We start from the raw sequence: 27,946 nt of genomic DNA, 5'->3' as shown, positions 1-27,946 counted from the left end.
AATAAATACATATAAGACATAGGGTGTCTACAGGTGTCAGACACATCAATTTAATGCATTTCAAGACTTTTTCTGGATGATTTTTCACTAAATTTATGACAGATTTTTGGACAAATAATCCCCTTTTCTCATTGAAGCACTGAATACGAATAAAAATACATAATATAAAGAAAAGCTGTAGTCTATAAATGTGGTCCCATGCAAGGGCAGGCAAGTTAGGTTAATCTACATTTTGCCTACAGGTAAGACACGTATTACGGTGGTTCAGTGGTATGTTTAGAGAGTACTTTGTCGCTTATTATGTAAATGAAAAAAGCAAAATTCACATACATGTTCTGTGGCTAAAATCCCACGACAAAGAAACCCAACACAATAAGTCATTCAATAAATACATTTAAGACACAGGGTGTACAGGTATTAGACACTTAAATTACATGCTATTTAAGACCCTTTAAAGATGATTTTTAACAACATTTAAGACATATTTTTATACAAAGATTCTTTTTCCTTACTGAAGCATTGATTTAAAAAACATTATGGCATAAAGCTAAGTAGTGGCCTATATATGTGGTCCTGTGAAGAGGTAGGTGAGTTAGGTTTATCTACATTTTGCCAACAGGTAAGTACAAGTATAAAGTTGGTTCAGTGGTATGTTTACAGATTTTTAACATTAGAAATGTGGACGTTCAGTCACACAAAAATCATGACTCATTTTGACAAAGAAATTGAAAGATTGATAAATCAGATAAAATGTTTTTATAAAATGTAGGACTATTTCATGACTTTGAAGGCCTAATATTTATGAAACTGAATGTAATATTTTAAGATGTTTTACGGACCTGCAGACACCCTGAGATAGAAATGGAGAATGCAAGTTTTTAATGTAAAAACAAAAAGCCTTTATTGATGTTGGCTTTAACACTGTAAATCAGTAGTCAAAGTGCCACTGATAAAACCAATTTATCACAAATCAAAAACATAATGACTTCATCTTTTTACGTTAAGTACTGTTCTCATTTCTATAAATGTGTAAGTGTCTCATTCTACAATGAGCACATCTCTACTATAACTTTGCAGCTAAAGCAGATTTCTCTCCCTCTGCTGGTTTATATCACAGAGGCACAATGACAGGACTTCCTGCTGCTAAGCTGAGGTCACCGGCCACATTTCTGTAACAGCCTTTCCCAAGACCCCCTCCCCCAATATGTGGAAGGAAAGTAATGGATTTACATGATGAGTTGTAAAAGCATGTTTTCTCTTTAGGTGTCATTTCACTGTATTTATGTTTCACATCAAATATTAAATTCACTTATTTTGAGGTACAGTGAAGAAGAGGCAGTACATGATTCTGGGAAAGGACTGTCACACAAGACATCACAATAAAACGTAGTCCTCTCCTTGTTATTGCTGAAATCCAACTGTCTCTGAATTGTCTGTTTCAGACATGGAGTCCCTCACAGCCTCACAGATGCTGGTGTCTCTACACCGGGTCGTAATATAGCAAAGCCTCCATATCTCAGCCCACTGCCGAGTCTTCCAAATCTATGTTGTCCATATTGTCTCCTGACTTGTAATCTTTGTCTTTGTCTTGATTGGACTGACCAGGTGTGTCCATCTGTTCACGACTATCACCACTCCCTGCTGGGACAATACAAAAGGTCACATTCAGGGTTTTACACGATGTTGTGCAAAAAGTTGGTTCTTTGTAAAGCTGCATAATATTAAAAAAGAGTTGGGTCAATCTACGTCTGGAAAACAACATTGTAGAAAATCTGTCACAAAAAGAACTTATATTATCTGTATTAGATAAACAGAAATCACAACAGATTTTGCAACATGAGAGTTTAGCTTTTCTGTCTTACCTGTGCTGGTTTCGCCTTCTTTTTTCTCGACGAGAAAGATTCTTTGCATCATCAGTTTCTTCGTGGTGTGACACTTGTACTTGAGATCTGGAACGCTGTCAGCTTTACCTGCAGACATGCGTCAAAATGGAAAATTAACAAAAGAAAGTAGGAAAAACAACATAAAACACAGCAATAAACATTAAAAAAATATATGTAGAACCTTACCTTTTGGTGGTCCCTCCTCGAACAGCACACAAGTTCCCAACGCATCTTTGAAGATCGAAGGATAGTAAGTAAAAATTCTGTTTAAAATATATTTTTTGATGATAAAATCTATTAGGAGTTCACGGAGGCTCCTTTGTGCTGAAAAAATAGTCTCTATGTGCCTCTGTTTCCATACCATCTATTGCAAACAATAGAGTAATGTTGTTGACTCTACAATTATGAGACTTTTGATGGTGCAGTTTGGACTATTCATTACTGAAACCACAAAATTCAATCACTGGCAGTAGTGACTGAGTTTCAGGATAGAATATGACCCTCTGAAGGTGTTGTAAGAGTCATGATTATAACATGAAACATGACAACTTGCTTTCAAAAGAGGGAAAGGAGGAGAGTGAAATTTATTTTTACAGCAGACACAAGTCAGGTAAGCTCTACAAGTGGTCTGTATGCATTTTTGAAGTTCATTTTTACTAGGGCTGCAACCAAACCATTACTTTCATTGTTGATTAATCTCTTGATTATTTTTTTGATTAATCAGTTAGTTGTTTAGTCCATAAAATGTCAGAAAATGGTGACAAATGTCATTCAGTTTTTCCCAGAGAAGAAGATGATGTTTTGTCAACAATTCAAAGACATTCAGTTTACTGTCATAGAATAAAGAAACCAGAACATATTTACATTTAAGAAGCTGGAATCAGAGAGTTTTGACTTGTTTTATATTTAAAAAAATCACTTAAAAAGATTCTCAAATCAGTTGGCAATAAATATAATAGTTGACAACTAATTGATAAATCAATTAATTGTTGCAGCGTTAATTCTTACCTTCATATTCCCCTGCAAACACATACTGTCCAACCTGCATCATGGGCTTCTCGCTGTCGATATCCTGTCGCACAGGGACAAAATCTTACTTAGTGACTGCTGCAGTGAAAGACATACTGTACACTGTCAATGTTTCTGTCATGCATGGTGCCTTTTCTCTTCCTGAAACATAATGCATTAACATCCGACACTCACCAATATCTTGCATGTTCCCCGACACTTGGATAGGAAGTCGTTGCTGATTATACCAGAGAGCTCCACTACAACAAGCTGCTCCTAAACATGCAAATAGACAAGAAGGTTTTAAGTTAGAAATGTACACAGCGACTTCACTTGCTGCAAATAAAGGACGATTTTAATATTTTAAAAGATAAAAAATAAAGTCATTAAAATAAAGTTAACTATTTCAATTGCCAGGGTGTCTACAGTTGAGAGTATACAAACACTTAAATAACAATAACAGGCAGCCAGGGGGATACCATACTACACAAAGATATTATAAGACATACAGATGTCAAGCGTCTTAATAGCGTCGTTGTTGGTTGAATCAAAGAGCAGTTTCATAAAGTATTTAACATCCTTCAGAAAAACACCAATATGAGGTTTATTATTGCTAAACGTACATTCATGTATACAATACTAAATTAATTATAAAAAAGTTTTGTCTTCATTTTTTGAGTATTTGAGGAAACTAAACACATTTTCTGATAATAATGTTAAGTCTTTAGAGATATGGCCCATGATAAATCTGCAAAAGTCCTTTCAGAATATCTTGGTGTGAGAACAATGCCAGAAAAGGTGTAAAGCAGTTTCAGGATGTTCATTACAGAAAGAGCAGTTTGTGTTGAAGTCTTTTTTGTATTTCTGCATGTAGGGATTGGCAGGGTAATATTTATTAATAATTCTGAAGGACGCCTCCTTAACCTTATTCACAATTAGGTATTTGTAAGTAGACATCTATACCTTCATCTAATATGTATCATTTACAAACTGATTCCAATATGCCACTACATTTGGAATAGAGACAACATATTGTTGAAATATGGCAAGTATGGAAATGAATGACTTCTCACTGAGATTCTCAAACACGTTCACGTAAAGGAGCCAATATTAACACACCCTACAACCAAAACCAATATTTAGTTGGAGGTTTGTCCTCTAAACTCTCTGTTATAAGGTTAAAGTTAACACCATAACGAACGCCAAAATTAAAGCAGTCGTTATTATAAGCCTATCAGGACCGTCTAACATGAGTCAGCTAGCATGCTGGCCACATGAAGCTAATGTTGGTACCGCTCTGCTGTAAACGTTTGTCCGCTAACGGTTTTTCTTACCTCCTCCTCCCATTCATCGTCCATGCTGATAGTCCTTGAATAAAAATAAATTATAGAAATTAGTGTAATACTCTTTCATGTAGTTTTATCCACATAAATCGCCAGTTCTTTCTTGCTAAATAGTGTTTTGACAACTTCCGCGAATGTACGGTGCCCGAGAAGCCCAGTATATTTTTTCTGCTTCGCATATTTTCAGTTCCGGGCTCCGAACAACGAGGGGCGCTGTTGCTCAGTTTTTTTGTTGCATGTTTTGTTGCAAAGCCATTTAATGTGAACTGGAAATGGAATGAATAACAATGAAATCCTCCTCCCTCCTCCGTCCGCCCCCTGCACCCACCTATCCATCTCCCTGTCTGTCTGTCTCCCTGTGTATCTGTCTGTCTGGCTTTCTCTCTGTCTGTCTATCTATCCATCTATTTCTTCATTCTACTTATGGTTGAGTATGATTGGATCTAAATATTGGCTACCTGTAGGCACACTCATCCACATCTAACATTAATGTTATTAATGTCCTCCTGCAGGAGGCCATAGCGGAGGTGATGAGATGAGATGAGATGAAATGAGACGATACACTTTATTGATCCCCGAGGAGAAATTCATCCGTCAAAAGGCAGAGGCAACAAAAACCAAAACAAGCACACACATCACACATATCCAAAACTAAACAGAAACAGGGGGTATGAATGAATCGTCATCAAAGTGCACAATAAAGAAACAAACAATTAAGCACAAAATCAAACCATTTAGCTTGGTGATAATGAACATGTGTGTGAGGTCACCTGAGTTTTTCCAGTTTTGTTTTAGCAGGACAGCAGTGACTGTACAGAATTCGGGATCTTTGTGACAAGTGATGGTGTAAGGCCAAACCTATTCTTAATACACACACATCAAAGGCCAAAATTTCAGTCTGTAATTATAAATTTATTTCTATCATTATGATAACAGGTATGGACATATAATATAATTCTTAAGCTAAAGATGTTTTGTGATTCACACATATTTCTATCAGTTTTATTAAGGGCTGGGGAATTCTCCAGTATTTAAATTGCTTATGCTATTGGATTTTGGCAAATAACACATATCTATTTCAAATTTAGAAAAAATTAAATTGCTGTTTTTGGTGAACAATGTTTAAAGCCAGGGAATTCTTCACCAACAGAATAATGAAGCCTCTAAGATGACACGTTCAATATTTGTTCATTTATCAATCACTAGTCTTCATTTAGTTTTTTATATTTTTGGCCTCAAAATGCTTAACTGCTCTTATTTGATATATAAAAGATATCTGATACATTTGGAATATAATATCTATTTAATAGCCCTGATTAATAAAGCTACATATCGATCCTTATGGGTCATATCTCTTTTAGTGTGCTACCCTGTACACGGGGGTCAGAGATCAGGGTCAGCTGAGGGGCAGCACCCCTGATGCTGGTTGAAATTCATCATTCCACTCGGGATTTCTGTCGCAAGGACAGTTTTTCTCACTGAACCCTCCACTTAAAGGACAATCCCACTGGTTAATTAGAAAAAACAGGATGGTTGTAATAAATAGAAGATGTTACAAATGAAGTGAAATGTATTTGTGTGACGCTACGAGGTCAACTATTAGCTACTGTAGTGCCTTTTACACATGTAAGCAAATTTCAGGAGGGACACAGGGGAAACATTGCCCTGAATATTTAGGACGTGTGCATTTGTCCCCTTCAACAATAACATGACAGTAACAGAGTCCTTTTATTTAGACAAAAATTAAATATATTTACACCATATATTGATGCAGAAAAGGTGCAAATTTGTGCATAAAAATTCACAAGAATGCAGAAATTAAATGTCAGATGGGCAAATTTTGACTCCCCGTCTCCGTCCAAAACCTACGCTCTCATTAAATGTTCTGGCAAATGTTTGCATTTTGTTTGAGAAGGAGCCATGAATGACGGACTGAACTGTAGTAATACTGAACCTGTTTAAATCGTGGTATGACAATAAATTTATGCTGGGGTGGGAAATGGAGTCTTGAGAGGACGGGGGTTCAATTTTATGGTCCTGGTCTGTCAGATATCTGCATTTCCTCCTACGGACATTGTTGATAACAGTAAATAGCAGACGGTTTAATGTCTAAAAAGGGCAGAGTGTAAAAACACATAGGTATTCTGCATTCGACATTTATATTAATTTGCTTGGATTTTTTTATCAGCTCTGTTTTAGTAATTTTGGAGAGGAAAACAGCACAACATTAAATAGATTCATATTTTTACTATTACAATTTTTTACACGTCCATCCAGGTGCTGTAGACCAAGGCAGGTAGCCTAACAGTTAAGCGGTGTTACTCCGACGCCGACAGTAATTGTAAATACCTGTATAAATGTAAAGCAGGTTGACGCTGAGCGAACCTCACCCTCACAGAGAGCGAGAAAAAATATTTTGAATCAGAATCAGGCAAACCAAATTAAAGGGGGTGCAAATCCCCCATGTGCTTTCTCCCTCCCCATTTCTGGCCTATCATCTATCTCTGGACCATGGTGGGGTTGTCATGTCGACCAGTCCACAAGTTACTATGACAACGGCTCAAGGGGAAGCACTTGCTAGGGAGGTTATTGCCTCCTTGGGGATGCAAGAAGGACAGGGGGAATGTGAGCAGAGACAAAGATAGAGGGACTTATAGACACCAAAAAGGCTTAAATAAAGGGAGAGGTCAAGTTGGAGTGTGTTTGCTGAGTGTGTGTGTGTGTTGCTGTAAAGGCCAGTTTACATTCAGAATCAAAGTGGACACAGTGTGTAAATCAGAGTTGCCCCACTGAAGCCTCGGACGCAGAGTGCAAAGTTTTCTCCCTCCTGGACGAGGCCTCTCCTGTACATGATGTATTACACTTCCTGCTCAGTGCCATACCCTGGGGCAGAAAGGGGCGGGGGCCAGGGGGGGTAGTGACATTAAGGACCCTCCAAGGTGTCAGATGGGTCCCCAGCTTCCCCCACATTTTGTCATATAAATGTCATAAAGACAAGTTTGGAGTTGGGGAGCTTTTGGCTCTCCTCCTGCCTGGGGGGTATCATGGTGGTTAATTGCCCCATTAGCACTGACAGGGTAAATTGGTGGAAGGGCTAACTATATATTACAGTGAAAACAACAACCTCTGGCATACACCTGAGGGCATGGTGCGTTTTACAGTACGGCCGGTGCATGTTTGAGTGTGTATGCAAAGTACGGTGTGTGGGTGCGTGTGTAAATTGCAAATGTAAATGTACACTCACATGAGAGCTTTAATATGGGTAAAATATTAGAATTCTATATTTATCACTACGGAAATGAAGTCGCAGTGTCAGTTAGGGGGAGCGTCTCCTCTCATATCTGTGCTGGACTTTCTCAAGGCGTACATCAGGAGAATTATTCCACTGTATCTTATTCTAGTCTGTAAAAATGTGACTTTGTGTGAGGACTGCTTTGGGGAGGACTGTGTGTTTCTGTGTACATTAATTGTGAACCGCAAACACAGTGTGTGACTCATCCCTCGCACGTGAAGGTAGAAATCAAATGTGTGCCTTTTTTATTGTTTTAAATGGGGCCAAAAATGTAATTGCAAACACGAATAGAAATTTACATCAAGGAGCAGTGGTGCAAATAATATGAGGGATGATTTGAAAGCATTTTATTATCGTATCGCAGCACTATGGTGAGGTAATTTGGTTATGATGAAATTCAAATAAGCTCCATATATATATCAGAATCTTTTTTTAAAAACATTTTTCCCTGACGTCACATCTGTTTGCAGGTTATTCTCGAAGCACAAATTTGATGTGTTTTAAATACACTACAGCATTAAAATATATGCACTTGATAAATGCACATATAAGGATGAATAAATAAACAGCTGATCCCCATATTGCTTTTGCTTCAATTATGATTTTAACATTTTTCTTGTTATTCAAACCCCATAAGACAATGATGCACGTTGCAGATAAATGGTTATCTCTGTCACACACACACACACACACACACACACACACACACACACACACACACACACACACACACAGAGTGATATGGACCAGCCTTAAAATTATATCACCATTCACTGTCATTGTCTTTTGCTCATAAAACGACATAAAATTGTCACCGTTCTAACTGCAGCCATAACAACAACAGAAAATCTCCATGTAGGCATAAAGACAACACAACAGTCCCTGATTTATGTTTGTGATAACCTGCAATCTTGGCTTGCTGGCATGTGCCAGACAGACAATCACTTTAAACGTTTTCAAATCGTAAAATAATTATTGGATGCTCTACAAACGCAGGGGCAAATCATTTGGCTCTTTACTAATTGCCCATTTACATATTTATAGTTGCACAATTGCAAGGAAATAATCAAACCAAACCAAGATAAGCCAAAAATCAAAACGTCAGTACTCTCAAAACCAACACAGCGAAATATCATTATTAATATTCATGTAGCCTACGATTGCGATATGGCCTTGTATGTGCGGTTGTTTCACGCAACAGTGAGCTGATAGTACTGCAGTTAATGCTATAGCCTTTTTTATATTCTGTGGTAGAACTGCAATATTCCTATATTTTTCTCCATAGGGACTTCAGCTGTAACATTTCACACCTTTCTAAAATTTATATCCATACAATTAGGACAAGGTGAGATTTGACAATCAAAGCCTAATAAAGTAAAAGGATACTATTTGATCTTACAAATAAATGCAGTTTCACCTTCTAAAATATGGACGATCGACAGATTGCACATCCAGCGTGAAATTCACAATAGTATTATCATAACAATAGACCCGAGTGGTGAGGATGGGACGGCCTAAGTAGAAAAAAACCCTAAAGGTCTTCTGTGATGACAAACACAGAAGTGGACACATCAATTAACGCTCAAGTATATATTTTTTGTCTTGTAAAATGAGAAAATTACCCAGCAAAGCCCGAAACCCAGACCTGCAGCCTCTGTCCAAAAGGTGCAATGTCTCATTTCATATTCACGCATATTCAGACGAGTCTTATTTTGCCTTTTGTTTTAAGCATTTATTTTTAAATCTCTTTGTTACACACGAATACCCTATGAGTCTGTCAAAACCTTGCGTTTATCACAAGATATAACTTTTCCAAAGCAGGTAGAGTATCCCACAGGAATTTAAATATTTCAATAAAATAATGAGATTTAAGTTTGGGACATAATGCATACATTTGAGCGTGTGATGTTTGTTTTATCTCAAACAAAATGCCAATATAATATTGGTAAAATAATCCTCCAGGGCCTGGCAGTGTGCTTGTATTCCTCAACAGTGAATCACGGTGATAGTGTCGCATTTTGTGGCATATTTTCTGGCATCATTATAACCCTGTAAAAAGCCAATTGTGTCTGTTTTTGGTCAATATTGACTTTATTTTGACTTTATTGTAATTCGTGATATTTTGTCATGTCTAAATTTAGATTTTTTCTGCGATATTAATATCTCTATACATGTTTTAAATCAGTTAGGATTTGGTTTCACGTACATGTAAAATGTATTCATGGATTTTTCGGCGACAATGTTTCTATTTGTGTTAAAATTCAACGTTTCAGCTGTAATTTCTCGCACTTTTTAATATTTTCCTCTCCCCTTGTCCTCTCTATGCGTCCCCTGTAGCCTCTCCCCCTCCCTCCCCTTCTCTCCTTTTCTCTCTCTCTCGCGGAATCCTATTGATCCAAACGGGCTAATTAGCGGTGTCTGCGCAATTACGCACATGCGCACTGGGCGTAATCTCAGCCATTTTTTGAAGGAAACTAATTAGCAGGAATAAAGAGCCAAGTGTTTTTCCCCCACAGTGATCAGAACTCATTCTACCTCTGGAGCTCGCACAAACCCCTCCGTCCCCCATCTTCTGTTTACTACAGCCTATATGTAGCTTTAATTACACTGTTGTTTGGTAACAACTTGGACCCCGCTGCTCTCTCTCCCTCTCCCCGTTTTTTTCCCTTTCCTCCTTGGCTCCGTAAAAACGCAGAGGATCATTCATAAGGAATGAGTGGGCTCTCTATACGATTGTTTTCTGGACTACTACACATTCAGCGTACGGAGCTTTGTACCAGAGCCGCTGCAGAAATGTAAGTCTACCATTTGTTTACGATATTAAAGGGACGGGAGGAAGCAAAGCTCCCGGCGGTGGGGAGGGAAGGGGGTGTTTGGTTAGTGCAGCCTGTAAAACCCGCACAAATCGAGCTTTTGTTGATCTGCTTGTGCATTGAGTCACCTGTTACTGGAGACTGAACGCGATCACTCTTTGGTTGGGCTGAATCGGAGTGTGGTACGGTGCGGTCCACTGTAAACAAAGGCTGAAGTAGTCTGCAGGCTGGAGTGTTGGTCAGTGGCTTGACAACACAGACAGAGACGGGGAGTGAACTTCAAGTCGCTGCCCGTCCGGTATTCTCAACAGTATGCTTCCCAGAATAATGCATAATACAGCTCAGTGCCATTACCTTGGTGTAGGCTGTGTGCGGGGTCCTCACGCAAAACAGTGTTTGTCCATGTCCAGCTGTATTTATCCAGGTCCTACAAAGACAAACAAAATGCATTTTCCTAAAGTATAGCCACACACAACTCTTCTCTGTGTGTCTTTCTCTCTCCCCTTCACACCCCTGTCTCTCCTTTCTCTCTCATACACGCACACACGCACACGCACATACACGCACACACACCAGCCTAAGAGATTCAGAGGACACACTTTTAGTTGGTTTGGCCATTGTTATATGTTGCCAAATCTGTACCATGCACACCTGATAACAAAAATGCCATATACACTCATATTTTCATTTATTAAATGTAATATTTTAGGTGTTTTGTGTGTGTGTGCCTAATTGACATGATCAGAATCAGTTTGCAGTGCCCAACAGGATTCACTCCCATTAACACACACACACATAGATGTACACACACGTTGTTAAATGATGGTTTCCCGCACTTGTGATCGATAGAGAGCCAGGAATGTTTGTATAAATAGTTACATTGCCGATAGACCCGGGTTATTGATTGCAGTGTAAATGAAAATCTTTATCAGATTAGAGACTGTTCTCAGCTGCTGGCAGGCAGGCTCGGGCCCTCAGCGCTCTCCGGCGGGACAGTGGACAGCTGCAGTGGGCAAGGGTCTGTGGCCTGTGACATAAACACAGTACATTAAAGCACTATCAGAGTGCCGATATGAGCCATATATCTTTAAGGTGCAGAGAAGGGAGAGGGGGGTGGCTACAGGGGGAGAGGGAGAGTGTTTAAGCAGGAGGAGGAGGAGGAGGGGGTTGGTTGGTTGAAGGAGAAGGTGAAAGGGTACATTAAGGTCTCTCTTTGATTAAAAAAGGTCAGTAATGAGATTGTGGGACACACACACACACACACACACATAGTAAGAGAGACGTATCTGCCTCATCTGGCATCCATCTGTCAGTAAGAAACCGAAGAGGAGGAGAGGCCCGAGTCATTTTTTAGGAAATCTCTCTAGTGATGCATGATTATGCTGGTGATTAAGATTATTTGTGAAACCTCACTGATTAATTTTTGGCGATTTTAATGATGAACCTTAATGTTTATGGTCATTATTGTATGTCAAAATACCATAGCTCATTCCTCCTAGTTTAATTAAATTAAAATTTCAGTCTTGAAATAGAGATTAATCTAAACACTGCTTTAAATTGTCTTATAAACACTCCACCATCATTAACTATTAGAGCTGCAACTAAGGTTTATTTACATTGTTGACTGATCTGTCGATTATCTTCCTGATTAATCGATAAGTTGTTTGGTCTGTACAAAGTCAGAAAATGGTGAAAATGTTGATCAGTCCTCCTTAAAGCCCAAAATGGCATCCTCAAATGTCTTGTTTTGTCCACAGCTTAAAGACATTCAGTTTATTGTCATAGAGGGGGGAAGAAACCAGAAAATAATCACATTTTAGAAGCTGGAATCAGAGAATGTAGACTTTTTTTCTTAAAAAATTACTGCAACCAATTACTTGAAATCAAAATTTTTGGCAATTAATTTAATAGGTGACAACTAATGGATTAATCTTTGCAGCTCTTTTGACTCTAAGTGCATGATACACAAAGTTTCAGTTTAATACAAGAAGAGATTTATTATTTTAATGTAGACATCATTGTTTCAGTGTTTATGTAGGATATATTTATCATGTGCAAGCAATGCAACTTACAGGAAGTGTCCATAATCCTATACATATTCAGTAAGGAGGAATATAATACACTGCACTGCAAGGCCACTAAATACTGCTTCAAATGTTACCAGCTTTTCAACATCTGTCTGAAATCATAACAAAAATTGTATAATCTTAAAAGTATTTGTTGTATTTTGGAGTAAATTAGATTATACAGGTGTTTATTACATTGTGACCACCCCCTGTGTTTGCACTGCGTGCTATAAAATGGCTCGTGCCAAACAGATCCTGTTCCCTCTCATAATATGTCTGTACCCATGCACAGAGACTGATACACTGGCTTTAAAAACTGTTCTTTTATCCGCTTTTATCTAAGTGTGGCAATTTAGTGGAAGCCCTTTAGCTCAGAAGCATTCAGTTCTTTATTTAATCCTATCCCCTGAGGAATATTATAGACCTCCTGTGTAGCCTTTACCCGCATTCCTCTACCTAGTTTAGCGCTCATGCTATTGATTTTCCCATTAAGGGCTAACGCTAACCCCTGAGTAACCAGCCTCTGTATTGCGCACTGTGAAGGCAGTATTGAACAGATGCTATCCAGGGACTGTAATCAATGGCTTCCACTGTTATGCAATATCATTTACATGACTCATGTATTTCATTTTCTCCTCTTTTCTCCCTTCACTTTCCTTCTGTCTCTGACTCTCCTCTCTTCTCCTTGTTCTCTGTATCTGAAACACAGGTGGGGTAGTAATGCGTGGCAGCTGTAGCCTCTGGTATGGACAGCGGTGAGGGAGGAGGAGGGGATGGAGGGGGAGGAGAGGAAAGAGATGCTGACCTCAGTCCCCAGGCTTTATCTCTTCCTCTCCTGACCCTAGCGGTCATTCCGGAGCAGGGGTCATCCTCTCATACCTCAGCCATGGCCCCTGCCAAAGAGCCCCTGACCCTGCCACAGCAGGAGGAGGAGGGCGCAGAGGGGTCCCAGGCTCGAGAAGAGACCCAGGGAGGTGAGCAGGAAGAAGGAGGCCGACGTTCACAGGAGAATGGAGTGTGTCAAAAGCAGGGGATGAAGGAAGACTTCGGGGAGGGATATTTGTCAGGGCAAAGGAAGGAAGAAGGGGAGGTGCGTGTAGGTGTGGGAGAGGCGTCAGTTACAGGGGGCCTCCCAGCAGCCCTTAGCAGCAGAGGCGGAGAGGAGGAGAAGGAAGAGGAGGAGGCCATCTCAAACCAAAGCCAAACCAAATCCAAATGTTCTTTATTACCTCAACAGAGCCAGCACAGCTCTTCTTCCAGCACTGCAAAGGCCAGTGGCACACTCGACAGCAAAACAGCCGCCTCTCCAAAGCCCTCCCCCACTCCTTCCACCTCTCCAAAGCCCTCCCCTTTTCTTTCCACCTCTCCAAAGCACTTCACTTGTCCGTCCTCCTCTTCTGCCCTGCTGAGCGAGACAGAGGTAAAAGACATTAAGGGAGATCAGGGCTGGATTTCTGGGTTTCCTCAGAGCTTTAAGTCCCAGCAGTCTACTCTGGCTTTTCCACTGGCAGGTATGGAACCTGCCAGTACACCTGCTGAGGATGATGGGCCGGCAGGGGTTCCTCACTCTTCCATTTCCAATGGAGATGGTGCCAAAGCTCCAGAACCAAATGACAGCCAGCTAGACACAGAGGTGGATGACGAGAGAGACAAAGAAGAAGAACAGAAAGAAGCTGTCCTTAAAAACCTCAACCAAGACCTCTCTCCTAATTCACTGACCAGTCACATGACCATAATGCACTCACGCAACTCCTGCAAGACGCTGAAATGCCCCAAGTGTAACTGGCACTACAAGTCTCAGCATACACTGCAAGTCCACATGAAAGAGAAACATCCGGAGACTGGAGGCCAGTGTGTGTGTGGCGCCTCCGGGGGAAAGTGTGTGTGTGGCGGTGCAACACGAGGTGTGTGTGGATATTGCAGTTCGGGGAAACCCCATCCTCGCTTGGCCCGTGGTGAAACCTACGCCTGTGGCTACAAGCCCTACCGCTGTGAGGTGTGTGACTATGCTACCTCATCGAAAGGCAACCTCAGCATACACATGCAGTCGGATAAACACCTTAATAACGTTCAAAGTGGGGGACACTCGAATGGTCACATGCACACCTCTCACATTACCAACAATAGCGGCTCCTCCAACGGTCACGCAGTGGATGAGCCCGTGTACAAGCCCCCACTCTCTATCCCCACACCTACTACCCAACCCACCAAGCTCACACCACCTGCACACTCTCACTCTCATGGTAAGCGGTGGCGGTGTGATGTGTGCGACTATGAGACCAGCATTGCCCGCAACCTGCGCATACACACCACCAGCGAGAAACACACACATAACATGCTACGGCTCCAGAGAGGTTACTATCTGTCTCACTGCAGGAGTCTTGCCCCGCAGCTGAAACACCTACAAAACACAGGTGAGTAATGCATCTCGCTGTTATCCAACATAAAAATTTTAAAGATTTGCACATTCTTACTGGGTTTCTTTCTGTGTTTCAGGTGCCGAGATCTCCTTGAACATGCGGCTGACCAGTCAACAAGTCACAGAACAGCCAGTCACCCTTGGATCTACACTGACTCCTTCTCCCTCCCCTTCTCCCTCTCCCCCTCCAGCCCCGTCTCTGTCCCCCACTGAACCCCTCTCCCAGGGTGTGTTTCAATGCCTTGTCTGCTCCTGCTTTTCGTCCGACAGCATAGAGTCTGTGGAGCAGCACCTGAACGCCCCTCGCTCTCTGCCCCAGTCTGAGTGGTGCTCCCTGGTTGCTGGTGGCTGCCACTGCAGGCTGTGCGGCTACACCACCCCGTTGAGGGCTAACTTCTCCTTGCACTGCCAGACTGACAGACACCGCACCCGGTACCAGCTCGCTGCTCACCTCCAGGAGGGTGGGGACAGGGGTCAGGAGGGGGCCGCCCTTATTGCCAAGGGCAACCCCGTTCAGCTGAGGTGCAACCTGTGTGACTACATGACCAGCAGTTTGGACAAGTTACGAGGACATTCCCTCAGTTCACACCACGAAGCCAGCGTCCGGGTTTACCGAGTCAGTACACTCTCAATAATAACCTTTTTGTCTTTGGACATGCAAGCAGCATTTGAAACAACATATATGACAATCAGACTAGATGTAAACCAACCATAATAACTTTAATTCACTCCTTTCTACCTCATTGTTTTTAGTTCCTGCAGCAGTATGATGGTGAGGTTGATGGAGGTTCGTGGCTGTTCCATTGTCTATTATGCAACCACTCCTCCTCTTCTAAACTCCAAGTACTGAAACACAGTCAAACCGCAACCCATCAGCAGAGGGAAGGGCTACTACAGCTGCAACCAATGGGTGGAGAGGAGCTGGCAGCCATTTTTACCATCAGGAAAAGCCCTGATGGTGTCACAGGTGAGAACATGAACCTTGTGGCCGTATTTGATTTCATGTTGCATGTGCTTGCTGACGTCAGAGAGCAGGCAGGGGATTAAGATGAAAAGAGAGAGAAAATGAGTAATGGCTGTTGGTGAGATATTGATCAAGAAAATTGATTTGTCGATACACATCCTTGTTATATCCCCAATAACCCCTGACAACAGCTAACTAGCACCTGCTAATCAATGGACCAATACAAATCCCCTGGATAAGAATGGGGGAGGTGGAGGCTCGTCACCAGTCTGCTCAAGATAAAACACTGGATTTGCATCGTCTGGAGAGTCTGTCTGAACTGCTGGCAAAACATCTAAAATTAGTAGTTCAGCACTTCACTTGTAAATTAAGTGTATCCTGCGATTTGTCCATGTGCGGATTAAGACTTATCGAGGTGAACTGATGTGTTGTAAGTCCATATTACCTCTACTCCACCTCTGAGGAGAATCTAATGGAGAATCAATACTTGATCAATAGTGTATGGAGGCAAGCAAGAAGAATGAAGTGTGGCCCAAAGACATTGGTCTTTTTGAAGGATGCTATCTAGAGGATAATATAAACTACAATTAGCCTGATAGTTTGTGAGAACATATTGTATGAAGCACAGTGTTTGTGTAACATGATTATTTGTCATGTCCCCAGGAGAGCTCAGTGAGGACATGGAAACTTTCAGTGAGACCACCACTGGTCCTTTGGACACAACCAAAGACACATGTAACATGGGGTCAAAACAGATGTCTGAGGAGACGGGTACGGCTGCTTCAACATTCTACAACCTACAGTTAACTCAAATGATAGCATGATAATATTTTACATACATAGTAAATATCAATATGTTTACATGTTATGAATGTTTATTTGAAGATGAAACAAGGGAGGAGGAACAAGAAAAAAGGGAGTCATTGCCCTCAGTCAAGCGTCCATCCTCTGGAAGCGAGGAAATGGAAAACTCAACCAAACGCCCCAGAATACACCAGCAAAATGAGAACCAGCAGGTGAGCAGTGGACACACATTTTAATAATTTAAGTGTGTCCACGTGAATATAAAACTGTCACAATAAATTCAGTTCTCGTGTAACCCCACAAACAAACAGACATGCACATCTGTGCTCTCTTTCAGCCTTCTAATTCAACACTTTTTAACCTTTTTTCTCACTTCTCTCCTCTCTCGCCTCTCTCAGACTGTCCAGTGCCCTTTGTGCCAGGTTAAACTCCCACACACACACCTTCGACAGCATCTCACACATGTGCACAGTGTGGCGCAGGACTGTGTAGACAAGCTCATCAGCACAGTAAGTGTATGCAAGTGTGTATTTGTTGTATTTGCGTTTGTCGGGAAGCAAAAGAAAACGAGAAGGCAAAGCGATGGGGGATGGGGGAGAGTGAAATGTAGGGAGACAATTCCATTAAGAAGGCACCAGAGAGAAAGGCAGCGCTTTTTTTAATGCATGTTTAAGTAGCTCCCCGCTATCATCTTTGATGCAGCCGTGCATTCGGTGTGTATGTGTATGCGCGTCTTTTAGAGTGGAAGAGAGAGGGTTTGACTGAGTGAGTGAGGGAAAAGCCAGTCTTTCTATAATGCATGTTTAAGTAGCCCTCTATTACCAGAAGTGCAGTCAAGCTAAAAAGGGGCCCCCATGCTTTTTACTGTGTCTCTCCAACTAACAAAGACTGGTCATCTATCCACATCACCATCCTCCATCTCCCTGGCCCGTATGCTAAGTGGCCTTTGTCTCTTGCGCTCTTCGCCTCCACTTGACTGACTGCTTTTCACCCTTTCTCCCCTCTGCTGTCCCTCCCTCCCCCCTCCAGCTACTCCTATCATTCCTATTCAGCAATCTCTGTCCCTGCCCCTCCCTTTCTGTCTCTCCCAAGCTCTCTCTCAATTTCTTATGCGTTACCCCTCCCTTACTCACTCTCTCCCTCTCCGAAGCAGTTTTTTTTTGTTCATTGCCCCATACTTTCTCCCTCCCTCTCCCTGCTCTCTCTCTTTTTCATATTCTACACCCCTTACCCCCCCACCGTCGTCCTCCCTCCTTCCCCTCCTACCCCTCCCTCACTCTCTCTGATAGTAATTGAGGTTCATTAATTCAGACTGAGGTGATGATGGCCATTATGTACCTTGCTTTCCAATTACGCTCTCTAGATTAAGCCTGACCTTCAGTTTTCTCTGCAGTGTGTATGTGTGTGTGTGTGGTTCTTCTCTTTCTCTCTTATGAAGCTGTTACGCAGAGAAAACTCTTGTCATGTAAATCTCATCTTTAGCTGCCCGTTCTTTCCTAAGGGTAGCTAGCTGTTCGCATAGATATAGTATTTGCTCTCAGTGCTTGAAGCTGTGGAGATGGAGGTTTTCTATATGAAGAATGATTTTAAATAAATTCATTATTCAGCTCAGTAAAGTTTTATTAAACCCTTGGGGCATGTTGGAGGGTGTCGTAGGGAGCTGAAGGGCAGAGCCACATATCTCAACCATATACACTTATTACCAAATTGATGTGCCTTGCTGTCGATAATGCTGTGCAGGCAGGTGCAAGATGTAACGATACACTTACAGATTCACACTTTAATGTTTTATGATATTAGGACAGGGTGTGCAGGCACTCATGTTTATACATCTTGATATTTGCTTGCTATTATGCTGTACAATTAAATGTTTTATTCATAACATTGGATTAAGGAAATATGGTAATATCCCATATTTCTTTTGGTCTGAATTGGTAAAACAACAGAGTATAAGTTGCAATAAAAACCAAAAGGAAAACAAAATTGACAGATCATTAAATTTCTTTCTCTTCCAGGTCACACCACCCATGGGACAACCGCAGCCTGAGCTGCAGACGGAACCACAGACAGATGATACTCAGAAACATAAAAACACCAAGGATAACAATGCAAATTGTTCCGACACTGCTGAAACCAGTGCCTCAGTTGATTCACAGAAAAACAAAGGTTGGTATGAAACGCATCGTAAAACTTAGGTGTCATAGCAGTTGATTGAAAACACATTGTCTCCTTGATCTAATGTTATTTAAAATTTACTGTTTACTGTTTGTATGCATTTTGCAGGCATTTCAGTGGAGAACACTGAGGGAGATGTAGCCGCACCCAAAGATGTCACAGCTCTTCTCACCCCACCCCTAGAAGACAACACCACTCACCCTTCCAATGGCAGACTGGCTCCTCAGTCCCCAACTCAGACACCCCCCTCCTCCCCGCCCACCTCTCCGCCCGGCGACCTCCCTCCCCTCTCTGATCGCCATGGTTACCGGTTCCGTTGCAGCAGGTGCAGCCTGGCGTTCCCCACTCAGGAGAAGCTCCAGCTGCACTGGCAGTACCATGCCATGAGGGCGGCGACAGAGTGCCCCCTCTGTTCTAGACAATGCCGCAGTCAGGAGGCCCTGCAGAGACACATGCAGAACACACACTCGCAGCTGGACAACACACACGGGCAGAATACACTCTTGCCGCCTCACACTGCTCAGTACATGGAGCATAATAAAAATTCAGTTCAACAAGATTTTAGTTTATCACCTCAAGTGGGTCAAGAAGCAGGAGAGGATGAGGATGAAGAGATAGAGGAAGAAGCACTAGGCATGGAGGGAAAGGAGGAACAAAAAGAGGAAGTAAAATTAAAAGAGAAAGACATGATTGGTGAAGCTGATGGAGGTGAGGAGGATTTAACTGAGCCAGAGAAAGGGCCACATGAGGAGATCATATCAGAACCTACTTCCAGCTCTCTTGTCAAAAAGAGTTCGAACCCCACAATGGACCGATATCTGGATCCAACCAGGCCCTACAAATGCACAATATGCTCTGAATCTTTTACTCAGAAAACAATTCTTCTGGTCCACTATAACTCTGTGAGCCATCTCCATCGGGCCAGACGAGCCCTGCAGGACTCTGGCACAGGTGTTGCTGCCCCTGAGGCTCCCCGTGGCCCAGATCCTAGACCCTACCGCTGCCGATTGTGTGGAGTGGGCTATAGCCAGAGCTCCACACTGGACATACATCTTCGCTCTGTCCTTCATCAGACTAGAGCTCGTGCTGCCCAGAACTCAGCACCACAGACCCCAGCATCAAGTGTATCTGCTCCAGTATCAGTCCCCACCACTGCTACTCAGGCTGCTACCACCAGAGAAGAAACATCCAAGAGTTTGCCTTTCACCAAGAGGCCAGATGTAGTAAGCTCTTCAACCTCTTTACTATTAGGCGCTGGCTTAGCAGCCGAGGCCCAGCCAGCGCTCTCTAACCCAACTGACAGCCAGCAGGCTAAAAAGAGAGTGGCGGAAATTATAGCATCAAGAAACCAGCTAATGTTAATACAACAGCAGCAGTTAGCCCAGGCTCAGGCGCAGGCCCAAGCTCAGTTACAACAACACACAGCTCTATTCCAGTCCCAATTGATGCAGCACCTTCCCATAGGGACAGAGAATCTTCTTAAACAACACTTCCCTCTGGCACCAGAGAACTTGCTCTCTCTGCAGCAGCAACTTCTTCTGCCCTTTTACTTGTCAGGAGACATGAATCTTAACCCAGAGTTAGCTGTTAAGAGTCTAGAACTTAGTCAGTTGGTGTCTGTCAATTCCATCCTAAAAGAACAGGTTAAGGCAGAAGATAAAAAGGAGTACCAACCTTGCATAGATGAGAAAGAAATCCAGAGACAAAGTTCAAACCCAGCTGTTAGCCAACCAAAAGATCTTGTTGAGTGTGAAGCCAAGGTTGAAGCTGGTTGCAGTGGATCCTCCATCAACAGGTCAGAAAGAGAACAAAGCAGTTCTAGTCTTGAGGAAGAAAAAGAAGGAATGCCTGCTCCTGCTGTTAAAAATGAGAGTCAGAGGGAAGAAACAGATTCATCCTCATATAATCTTCTGGGATTGCAGTGTCCTCCTCCCAGAGTGCCCTATGCTGCTGTGAACGGGGAGCCTCTTCGAGCCCTGCTGCAGAGTTATGGCTATGAGCTGGCACTGCAATACATACAAAGTAGACACAGACACCAGCAGCAGATATCAACTCATATGATACTGGAGAAACAAGAATGCTCTCATATCAACAAGATGGAGGTATGCTCAGATGAACAAAGAGCTGAGTTTAGTGGACTACAGGAGGAAAAGATGGACGGCTGTAATGAGGATAACAAAGAAGTAGAGGCCAACAGGGAGATAGAAAACTTTCCACAAGAGAAAAGGCAGAAAGATGAGGAATCCACAAACAAAGAGAAAGGATGTGGTAGAGGAGAAAAATGTAGAGACTGTGGCAAGTTTTTTTCAGATGCCTTGATTTTAAAAAGCCACCGGGAGTACATTCATAGGATGCTGTTTCCCACTCCTGCACTGGAGAGGTTTTCCAGAGAATACAGGCTGCAGTATGACCAGATGTACCCTCTCACACAGCCGAAATCTGCGGAGAATTCAACTGCTTCAGCTGCTGCCCCAGCCCCTTCCCCAGAATCAGAACCAGCATCAGAACCAGTTATGCCTCAAGTTAAAACTCTTGCACCATCACCTGCACCCTCATTTTCAGATCCCATAACCAAAACATGTACTCCAGCTGAACCGACACCAACTGCCCCCGCACCTTCTTCTCCTCAATTTCCTTCTCAACCTCAAGAAAACCCACAACAAGAAGCAGCCATCTCAAGCACATCTGCTACAGCTTCTTCTCATACCACACCCCCAGCTAACTCCATACCGCTTACCTTACCTAAAATACCTATGCTTCCTCTTTCCTTGCCCCAACTTCCTATAGCCCCACTACCTTTACCTAAGCTCCCCCTACCTCCCATTCCTTTTCCCATGGACCTTCCTCTTCTCCCTCCAGTTATGATGCAGTCTGTGAGTCTCCAGCCCCAACCTTGGTTAGACTCAAGTGTGAACCCTGAGTTGGCCAAGCTGTACCAATCTCAACTCAACCCGACACTGCTAGGGCAACAGCCGCAGCTCAGCCCAGCTTTGCTAGTCCCGCCACCCCAGCTCAGCCCAGCTTTGCAAGGTCAGCCTCCACAGCTCAATCCTGCGCTGCTGGCTCAACCATCTCAGCCCAGCCCCGTTCAAACAGGACAGCAACCTCAAGTCAGCCCAACAATACTTGACCAACAGAGTAAGAGAACCCGAACCCGAATCTCTGAGGAGCAACTGACTGTTCTGAGGAAACACTTTGATATTAACAGCCTCCCCAGTGATGAAGAGATTAACAAGATGTCTGCTCTTTCTGGTCTGCCTCATAAAGTCATCAAACACTGGTTTCGCAACACCTTATTTAAAGAGCGCCAGCGAGACAAGGATTCCCCTTACAATTTTAATAACCCCCCAACCACAGCCCTGGAGGAGTCCAGAGAGGAAGTAGCACAAAACCAGCCTCTGACAATGTCTCCATGTTCACTGTCACCAGGCCTTACAGCCAACACCTCCTCACAGCCCCAGACAACAGAGCTCCAGAGAGGAGAGCTCCATAGGGGCCGGCGCTCCTCCCGAACCCGCTTCACGGAGCAACAGCTGGAGACCCTGCAGGGAGTGTTTGAGGCTACTCCTTATCCTAGAGAGGAAGAATATGACAGGTTGTCTGCTCTGCTGTCTCTCCCTAACAGAGTCATTGTTGTATGGTTTCAAAATGCTAGGCAGAGAGCCCGCAAAAATCAAGACCGGGGCACAGATGATGGATTAGAGGGGAAGAACCAGCTTGACAACATTCACAAACAGAGAAATGGCTGCTACAAGAATGATGATGATGGTGATATTGGGGATAACAGCTGTGTGGATGAAAGACAAGGTGAATCTCAGAATGAAAACTCCATGGATCTGACTTATGAGTATTACAGCACCCCTGACTCACCAGTCCTTGATTCTTCCTCTCAGTGCACAGAAACTGAGCATCCAACAGCCAAAGGTGAACCAACACCTGTTACTGGGAAACAAGAAGATAAAACAATTCCTCCTCAGGCTAACAAGAGCCCAGGTCTTGTTCAAACTCAAAATGGAATTTCAGATGCAGACATCCAGCGTAAGGAAGTTGTTCAGGCCATAATAACAGGGTCCTCTCCACAACCTGAGCCCGATGTGCAGCCAGAAAGTACTTCAGAAAGACCCCAGACTCACTCTTCCTCCTCTTCTCAAAAAACAGTTACCACCATCGTGTCCATAGCTCATTCCAGCCAGGGGCATACCCACAGCCCTCCTGCTGATCAAGCTGTTGAAAAGCCTGGTGATAGTTCACCCAGCCTCCCTGCTGCTCCAGAGTCTGAAACGAGCCACAGTCGGGTGCCTGATGCCACCTCTGGCCTATCCACTGAAACCCAGCCAAAAAAACAGCTCCAACCCCAAACCCAGGCTCAGTTCCAGTGCAGCCTGTGCCCAATGTCCTTGCCCTCATTCCAGCTGTGGCAGGAGCATCAGACCAGGCACCTTCTGGCAGCTCAATCCCAGGTCCAATTTCTCCACTCTGGCTTTACAGACCGAACCATGCCTTATATGATGCTCCACCCCAACCACACCCTAATGGCCAGTCAAATGCTTTCAGGAGCTATGTCCCAGATGCACCCTAATCCCACACATCCTATGATTTCACATTTAAACAGCATACAAATTAAGAACACACTCTCTGATCACCCAAGCAACACCCTCACCAGCCTCTCTCAAAGTTCCCTGACACAGATGAAGCAGAGTTCAAAGCTAATGTCAGAAACCAGCTTTGAAGGCCAAAGGGGCAATAGAGAGATTGAGGAAGAGCATCGAAGGGATAAGCGTCAGAGAACCACCATCACTCCAGAACAGCTTGAAGTGTTGTATCAGCGCTACAGTATGGACTCTAACCCCACCAGAGGAGTCCTGGAAGGCATTGCACGGGATGTAGGCCTCACAAGACGTGTGGTTCAGGTATTTTATGGATGTTTGCTGTGTTTGATTATGTCAATGTTTTTGAGAGAGAGAAATAGAAAGCCATGTATAGAAAATGACTTGTTGCTTTTGTGTATCTGGAATTTTAAAAAATGCTGGTCTTTCCCTCACAGGTCTGGTTTCAAAATACACGGGCCAGAGAGAGAAAAGGACAGTTCCGATCAGTGGGGCCAGGATCCAGTTTCAGCATGGGTTTGAACCACCTGCGTTGCCCATTCTGCAGGGCTCTCTTCAAGGTAAAGAGCGCTCTGGATGCCCATATGAGGTCACGCCACTGGGCAGAGGCTGAAAGAGCGGGCTTCAACTTATCGATGAGTAATGGATCCAACGGGCAGATTGGGATGGCTCTGTCATCTGTCATGGACAGACCGGGCCCGTCTGTCTCCTCCAACCTCATCCCAAACCATGGCTATGTCATCATTAACAAAGAGTCAACTGTGAAGCTGCCTGTAACCTCTTTATCGTCACACACTGATCTGAACAACCCAGAGGAGGATGAGGACTATGAGGAGGAGGACGAGGAGTACCCATGTGAGGAGGGTTCCAGTATGGCTGACCAAGGGTCTCCTAGTCCTGAGGGATCTGGGGGTCCAAGCTCAGATTGGGGTGAGACACAAAGTCTGCAACAGCAGCAACAACAGCAGCAGCGCCAAAGGACACAGATGAGCCACTTCCAGGTACTCCAGCTCAGAGACTTCTACAGGAGCCACCGTACCCCTAACCGACATGAGTGTGAGACACTGGGCCAGGAGCTGGGACTGCCTCACCGAGTGGTGCAGGTAAATGTTTCAAATATTCATAAATGAGAAAATGCAGTTTGAACTGCGTTTATTAAAGATTAAAAACGTGTTTCAGAACAATTATTTAAAGGTAATGGCTAATGTATTCATATAATTTTTTTTGCAGGTGTGGTTCCAGAATGCCAGAGCCAAGGAGAAGAGGGCCAGGAGCCTGAGCTCTGACTCTGCAGAGAGGGAGCAGGCCGAATTGTCCGCAGGGGCAGGGGAGAGAGACAGAGCTTAGAGAGGCAGACTACGGTCCCTTTGCTTCTTTCTACTTCATCCACCCCAAACCCCTCCTGCACCTGCTGTCGACCACCACACCCTGTTCACTTTGCTGCCAAACCTGTAACCGAAACACCCCAAAGATGCCGAGCCACAGTGGCCCAAAGAGAAACTCTCTCAACTGAAAGTAGGAGAGAGCCCAAACCAAGTCCTCTCTACCACAGCTTTCCTCTTTTCATATCGTTCTTAAACTCTTTCCTGGTCTGTCCTTTCTTGTTGAAAAGAGCTCCTCTCCCTATTCCGTCAGACACCTTACTACAACCAAACACCACCTTGATAAAAACCAACCAGATGCCACAGAGGCCAAAGAGCATTCTCCAAGTATGTGACCTCACTGCCCAGCTAGACCTGCAGTCTACCTCTCAGTCTGCACGACAGACTCACAGTGGGCCCTCCACCAGACAGTGCTAGATGACTAGCTGTGTAGCAAGTAGTGCCAGTCTGTAAGAGGCTGGAAAAGAAATTGTCAAAGAGATTTTAGTGTAAATAGAGAGCTCCAAAAGATAAACTTGAAGAAAAACAAAGCAGTTAACAGTGGATGAAGAAGAAGAAGAAGATGGGGAAAAAAAAAAAAAAAAAAACGGAAAAATATCCTTGAAATAGACGGAGGTATTCGCATAGAGCTTTTGTAAAGACTGACTCAGATTCCAAAGCTCGTAACCAAAATTTTACATGTCTGTGGATTTAGTTTCAACATGTTTGTTTTCAATAACAAACTGCAGAGCTGACGTCTGTACGGTGAAGGGGTGAGATCTGCAGCTGGCAAAAGTAAGCTGAGTACTAATAGACTGATACGGTGCCAGGATGCAGCTTCACCCTCCACAAGCCAATGATGAGTCTTCTGTTGTACATGTACACCTTCTATGTTCCTTTAGTGGATAACAGCCCAAATAGCACAGAACGTAAAGGCCAGTTTGTCCTGAACGGGGCAAACTATTTTTTATAGCACTCAACCATTATACTGTATATGAAAACTTTAACCAAACTCAAATTTACATTGTGTGTGTTTAGTAATAGTTTCTTAATATAAATCTTATGGATTGAGATAAACTGTCTTGCTTCGATATAGTGTCATGATTATGAAAAGATTATGACAGCTTTGATATGTTCCGGCAAGGTGACTTACTGCCTTTCCGTTCTATTTGAATATACCAATGGCTGACCAATGTTATGTGATTAATGTAAAGCTTTCTATGCTCAGGTCAACAGCTCAACATGGCTCTGCTTCAAATGTGATCTTAATACTGTACTTTTCTGTTTTTAAAACAGAAGAGGCATGGTTTAACCTTGGACTAAGTATTAAAAAGATATCTACAAAAAACACCTGTATTTCAAAGATCTGAGCTTTTCACCTCTGAGTAATAGATTGTTACAAAAACCTTATTGAAACTAAAGTGTTTAATAGTGTGAGGGGTAAATGTACAGTATTTAGCTTTTGTATGGTTGACTCAAGACTTCATTGGATGATTGAGACATAGCTCCCTTTTCCACTTACAGATGGGGAGCTACTGCGCAAAGCTGAGAAAAACTTCGGATGTTATTGATGTTATTTTTGTACACTTAATTTATTTTCCCTCTTCCTCCCTCCCTACCTACTTTCCTGTTTTGCTCTCTACCTTTCTTCCTGTGTTCATTTGCAACCAGTCCTTATTCTAACTGTAATAATGATAATATAACAATAATAGCTAAACAATAATTAATGCTTTAAGACAAAAATCCAAAGACGTGATAATACTTTAACCATATGACCTACAAAAAAAAAAAAGCGCTACTGTTTACTTGACGATGTATTGCTGTTTTTAAAGAAGGAAGGAGTCCCTATATCTAAGCTACTGTTTTCTGCCTCTCATAAGCACACTGGAGACTGTAACCAAAACCCCAAACTAGAGCCATGGCAGTCTGTAATATAGCGGTTAAAGAGTTTTACTTCTCTTGAGAAATGTTGCAGTTTATTTTTCTTTCTTTTCTACCATAGTGTTGAACTTCAGCCCTTAAGGATGTCCAGTTTGCTGCTAATGTACTGTAGTTTCTAACGATACTGTAGAAAGATGCATGCTCTGATCGCTTTACCACTAGGCTTTAATGACTACAAACTGTAATGATACCTGTGATGCTGTTGATAAACTGCTCCTCTGTTGATTCTGTTGAAAACAAATGGATATGTGGGGCTCAATTCCATCAGGTTTGTTTTTCAGTATCCTATTAATTACCCCGATACTCAGAAGATAAAAAAAATGGCTTTCGTAATACCAGAAATATTTTTTCAAGCTTCCAGTTTTAGAGAAACCTGCTTGGGGCATTAACTTCTCAATACTTATGGAGATACTGCATAGCTATTTGAAGGAGTTCAGCCCCAAACCTTCCAGCGGTATGGTGTCAGTCTTTCTGTGTTGCAATGTCTCTAGTCCATTTGTCCAGCTACAACAGCTTTGCTGAACTCAGACTGACACACAGTCAACTTTCCAAAGGATGTGGACTGACTAACTCTGTCATTTTTTTTGTTCTTAAACTAACCAATGTTTACGACAATACCAATGAGCTTTCTTCTGTACAGAAATGTGCATTCCAAATACCACAAAGGCAGTTTTTTTGTATACAGATTATTTTCAATTTCATTTCTGTCGTATTCTCTTGATCTTAGTGACTGTAAGATGTACATATTGGGGTCCTCTATGGTGAAGGGACTCTGTTATCCTTACTCTAGGTAAAACTATTCTTTTCATTTTTTTCTGGATATGTTGTTGCCATAGTGATGACCAAAAAGATACCTGTGATGTGCACCTGTCCTTATGTCCTGCTCCAGTGGTTTAGTGTGTCTCTATACTCTCCCTCCCCAAGTTCTCCCCTACTGGTGTGTGTTTCTCTTCCTTTCCCTTCCCATACTCCACTGAGCTAAATAAAGTCTGCTTTGGTGCATGCTCTGGTCTCATCCCTTTGGTCTAACCAAGAGAAGCCATTTTGTGAATGTTGTGGTATGCGAATGCGTCTGCCTGTTATATGCGTTTCATATTCCAGGTTGTATGCTCGGTGGCGCTGTGTGTGTGTGTGTGTGTGTGTGTGTGTGTGTCTGGCTGGCTGGAACGCTTTTGATGTGCGACCGTGTGTGTGTGCAACACAGCAGTGTGTGGAAGGCGTTTGGTGAATGGAGCCATGACCTCTGGGGTCACTTCATTAATTACATCTG

At 42.8% G+C, this 27,946-nt stretch overlaps 2 protein-coding genes across 6 annotated transcripts; one reads left to right on the top strand and one right to left on the bottom strand.

The window, feature by feature from the left end:
- Positions 1 to 28: 28 nt before the first annotated feature.
- gtf3c6 (general transcription factor IIIC, polypeptide 6, alpha) lies at positions 29 to 11,235 on the bottom strand. 5 transcript variants are annotated; one of them, XM_050074084.1, is made up of 8 exons: positions 10,694 to 10,810; positions 10,468 to 10,585; positions 4,226 to 4,259; positions 3,087 to 3,167; positions 2,892 to 2,955; positions 2,070 to 2,114; positions 1,863 to 1,970; positions 29 to 1,641 (listed from the first exon to the last, which is right to left on the bottom strand). In XM_050074084.1, exons 3-8 carry the CDS (start codon positions 4,247 to 4,249, stop codon positions 1,517 to 1,519), a joined length of 447 nt encoding a protein of 148 aa, XP_049930041.1. In that variant the 5' UTR covers positions 4,250 to 4,259; positions 10,468 to 10,585; positions 10,694 to 10,810; the 3' UTR covers positions 29 to 1,516. The 5 variants fall into 5 exon arrangements, with proteins under 5 accessions (XP_049930041.1, XP_049930038.1, XP_049930040.1 ...); XM_050074081.1 differs by lacking the exons at positions 4,226 to 4,259; positions 10,468 to 10,585 and adding an exon at positions 11,219 to 11,235 and having other exon boundaries at positions 10,694 to 10,766; XM_050074083.1 differs by lacking the exon at positions 10,468 to 10,585 and having other exon boundaries at positions 10,694 to 10,833.
- On the top strand, positions 9,997 to 27,676 carry LOC126408499 (zinc finger homeobox protein 3-like). Its single transcript, XM_050074074.1, has 11 exons — positions 9,997 to 10,321; positions 13,115 to 14,819; positions 14,902 to 15,440; positions 15,578 to 15,791; positions 16,452 to 16,559; positions 16,674 to 16,804; positions 16,991 to 17,101; positions 18,608 to 18,758; positions 18,876 to 23,677; positions 23,812 to 24,477; positions 24,605 to 27,676. Exons 2-11 carry the CDS (start codon positions 13,151 to 13,153, stop codon positions 24,719 to 24,721), a joined length of 8,508 nt encoding a protein of 2,835 aa, XP_049930031.1. The 5' UTR covers positions 9,997 to 10,321; positions 13,115 to 13,150; the 3' UTR covers positions 24,722 to 27,676.
- The last annotated feature ends 270 nt before the right edge of the window (positions 27,677 to 27,946 follow it).

This window comes from Epinephelus moara, chromosome 20 (assembly GCF_006386435.1).
Source record: "Epinephelus moara isolate mb chromosome 20, YSFRI_EMoa_1.0, whole genome shotgun sequence".
NCBI classification, from domain to species: domain Eukaryota; kingdom Metazoa; phylum Chordata; class Actinopteri; order Perciformes; family Serranidae; genus Epinephelus; species Epinephelus moara.
Note: the sequence above shows the minus strand (reverse complement) of the source record. Positions and strands in the feature narration are given on the sequence as shown.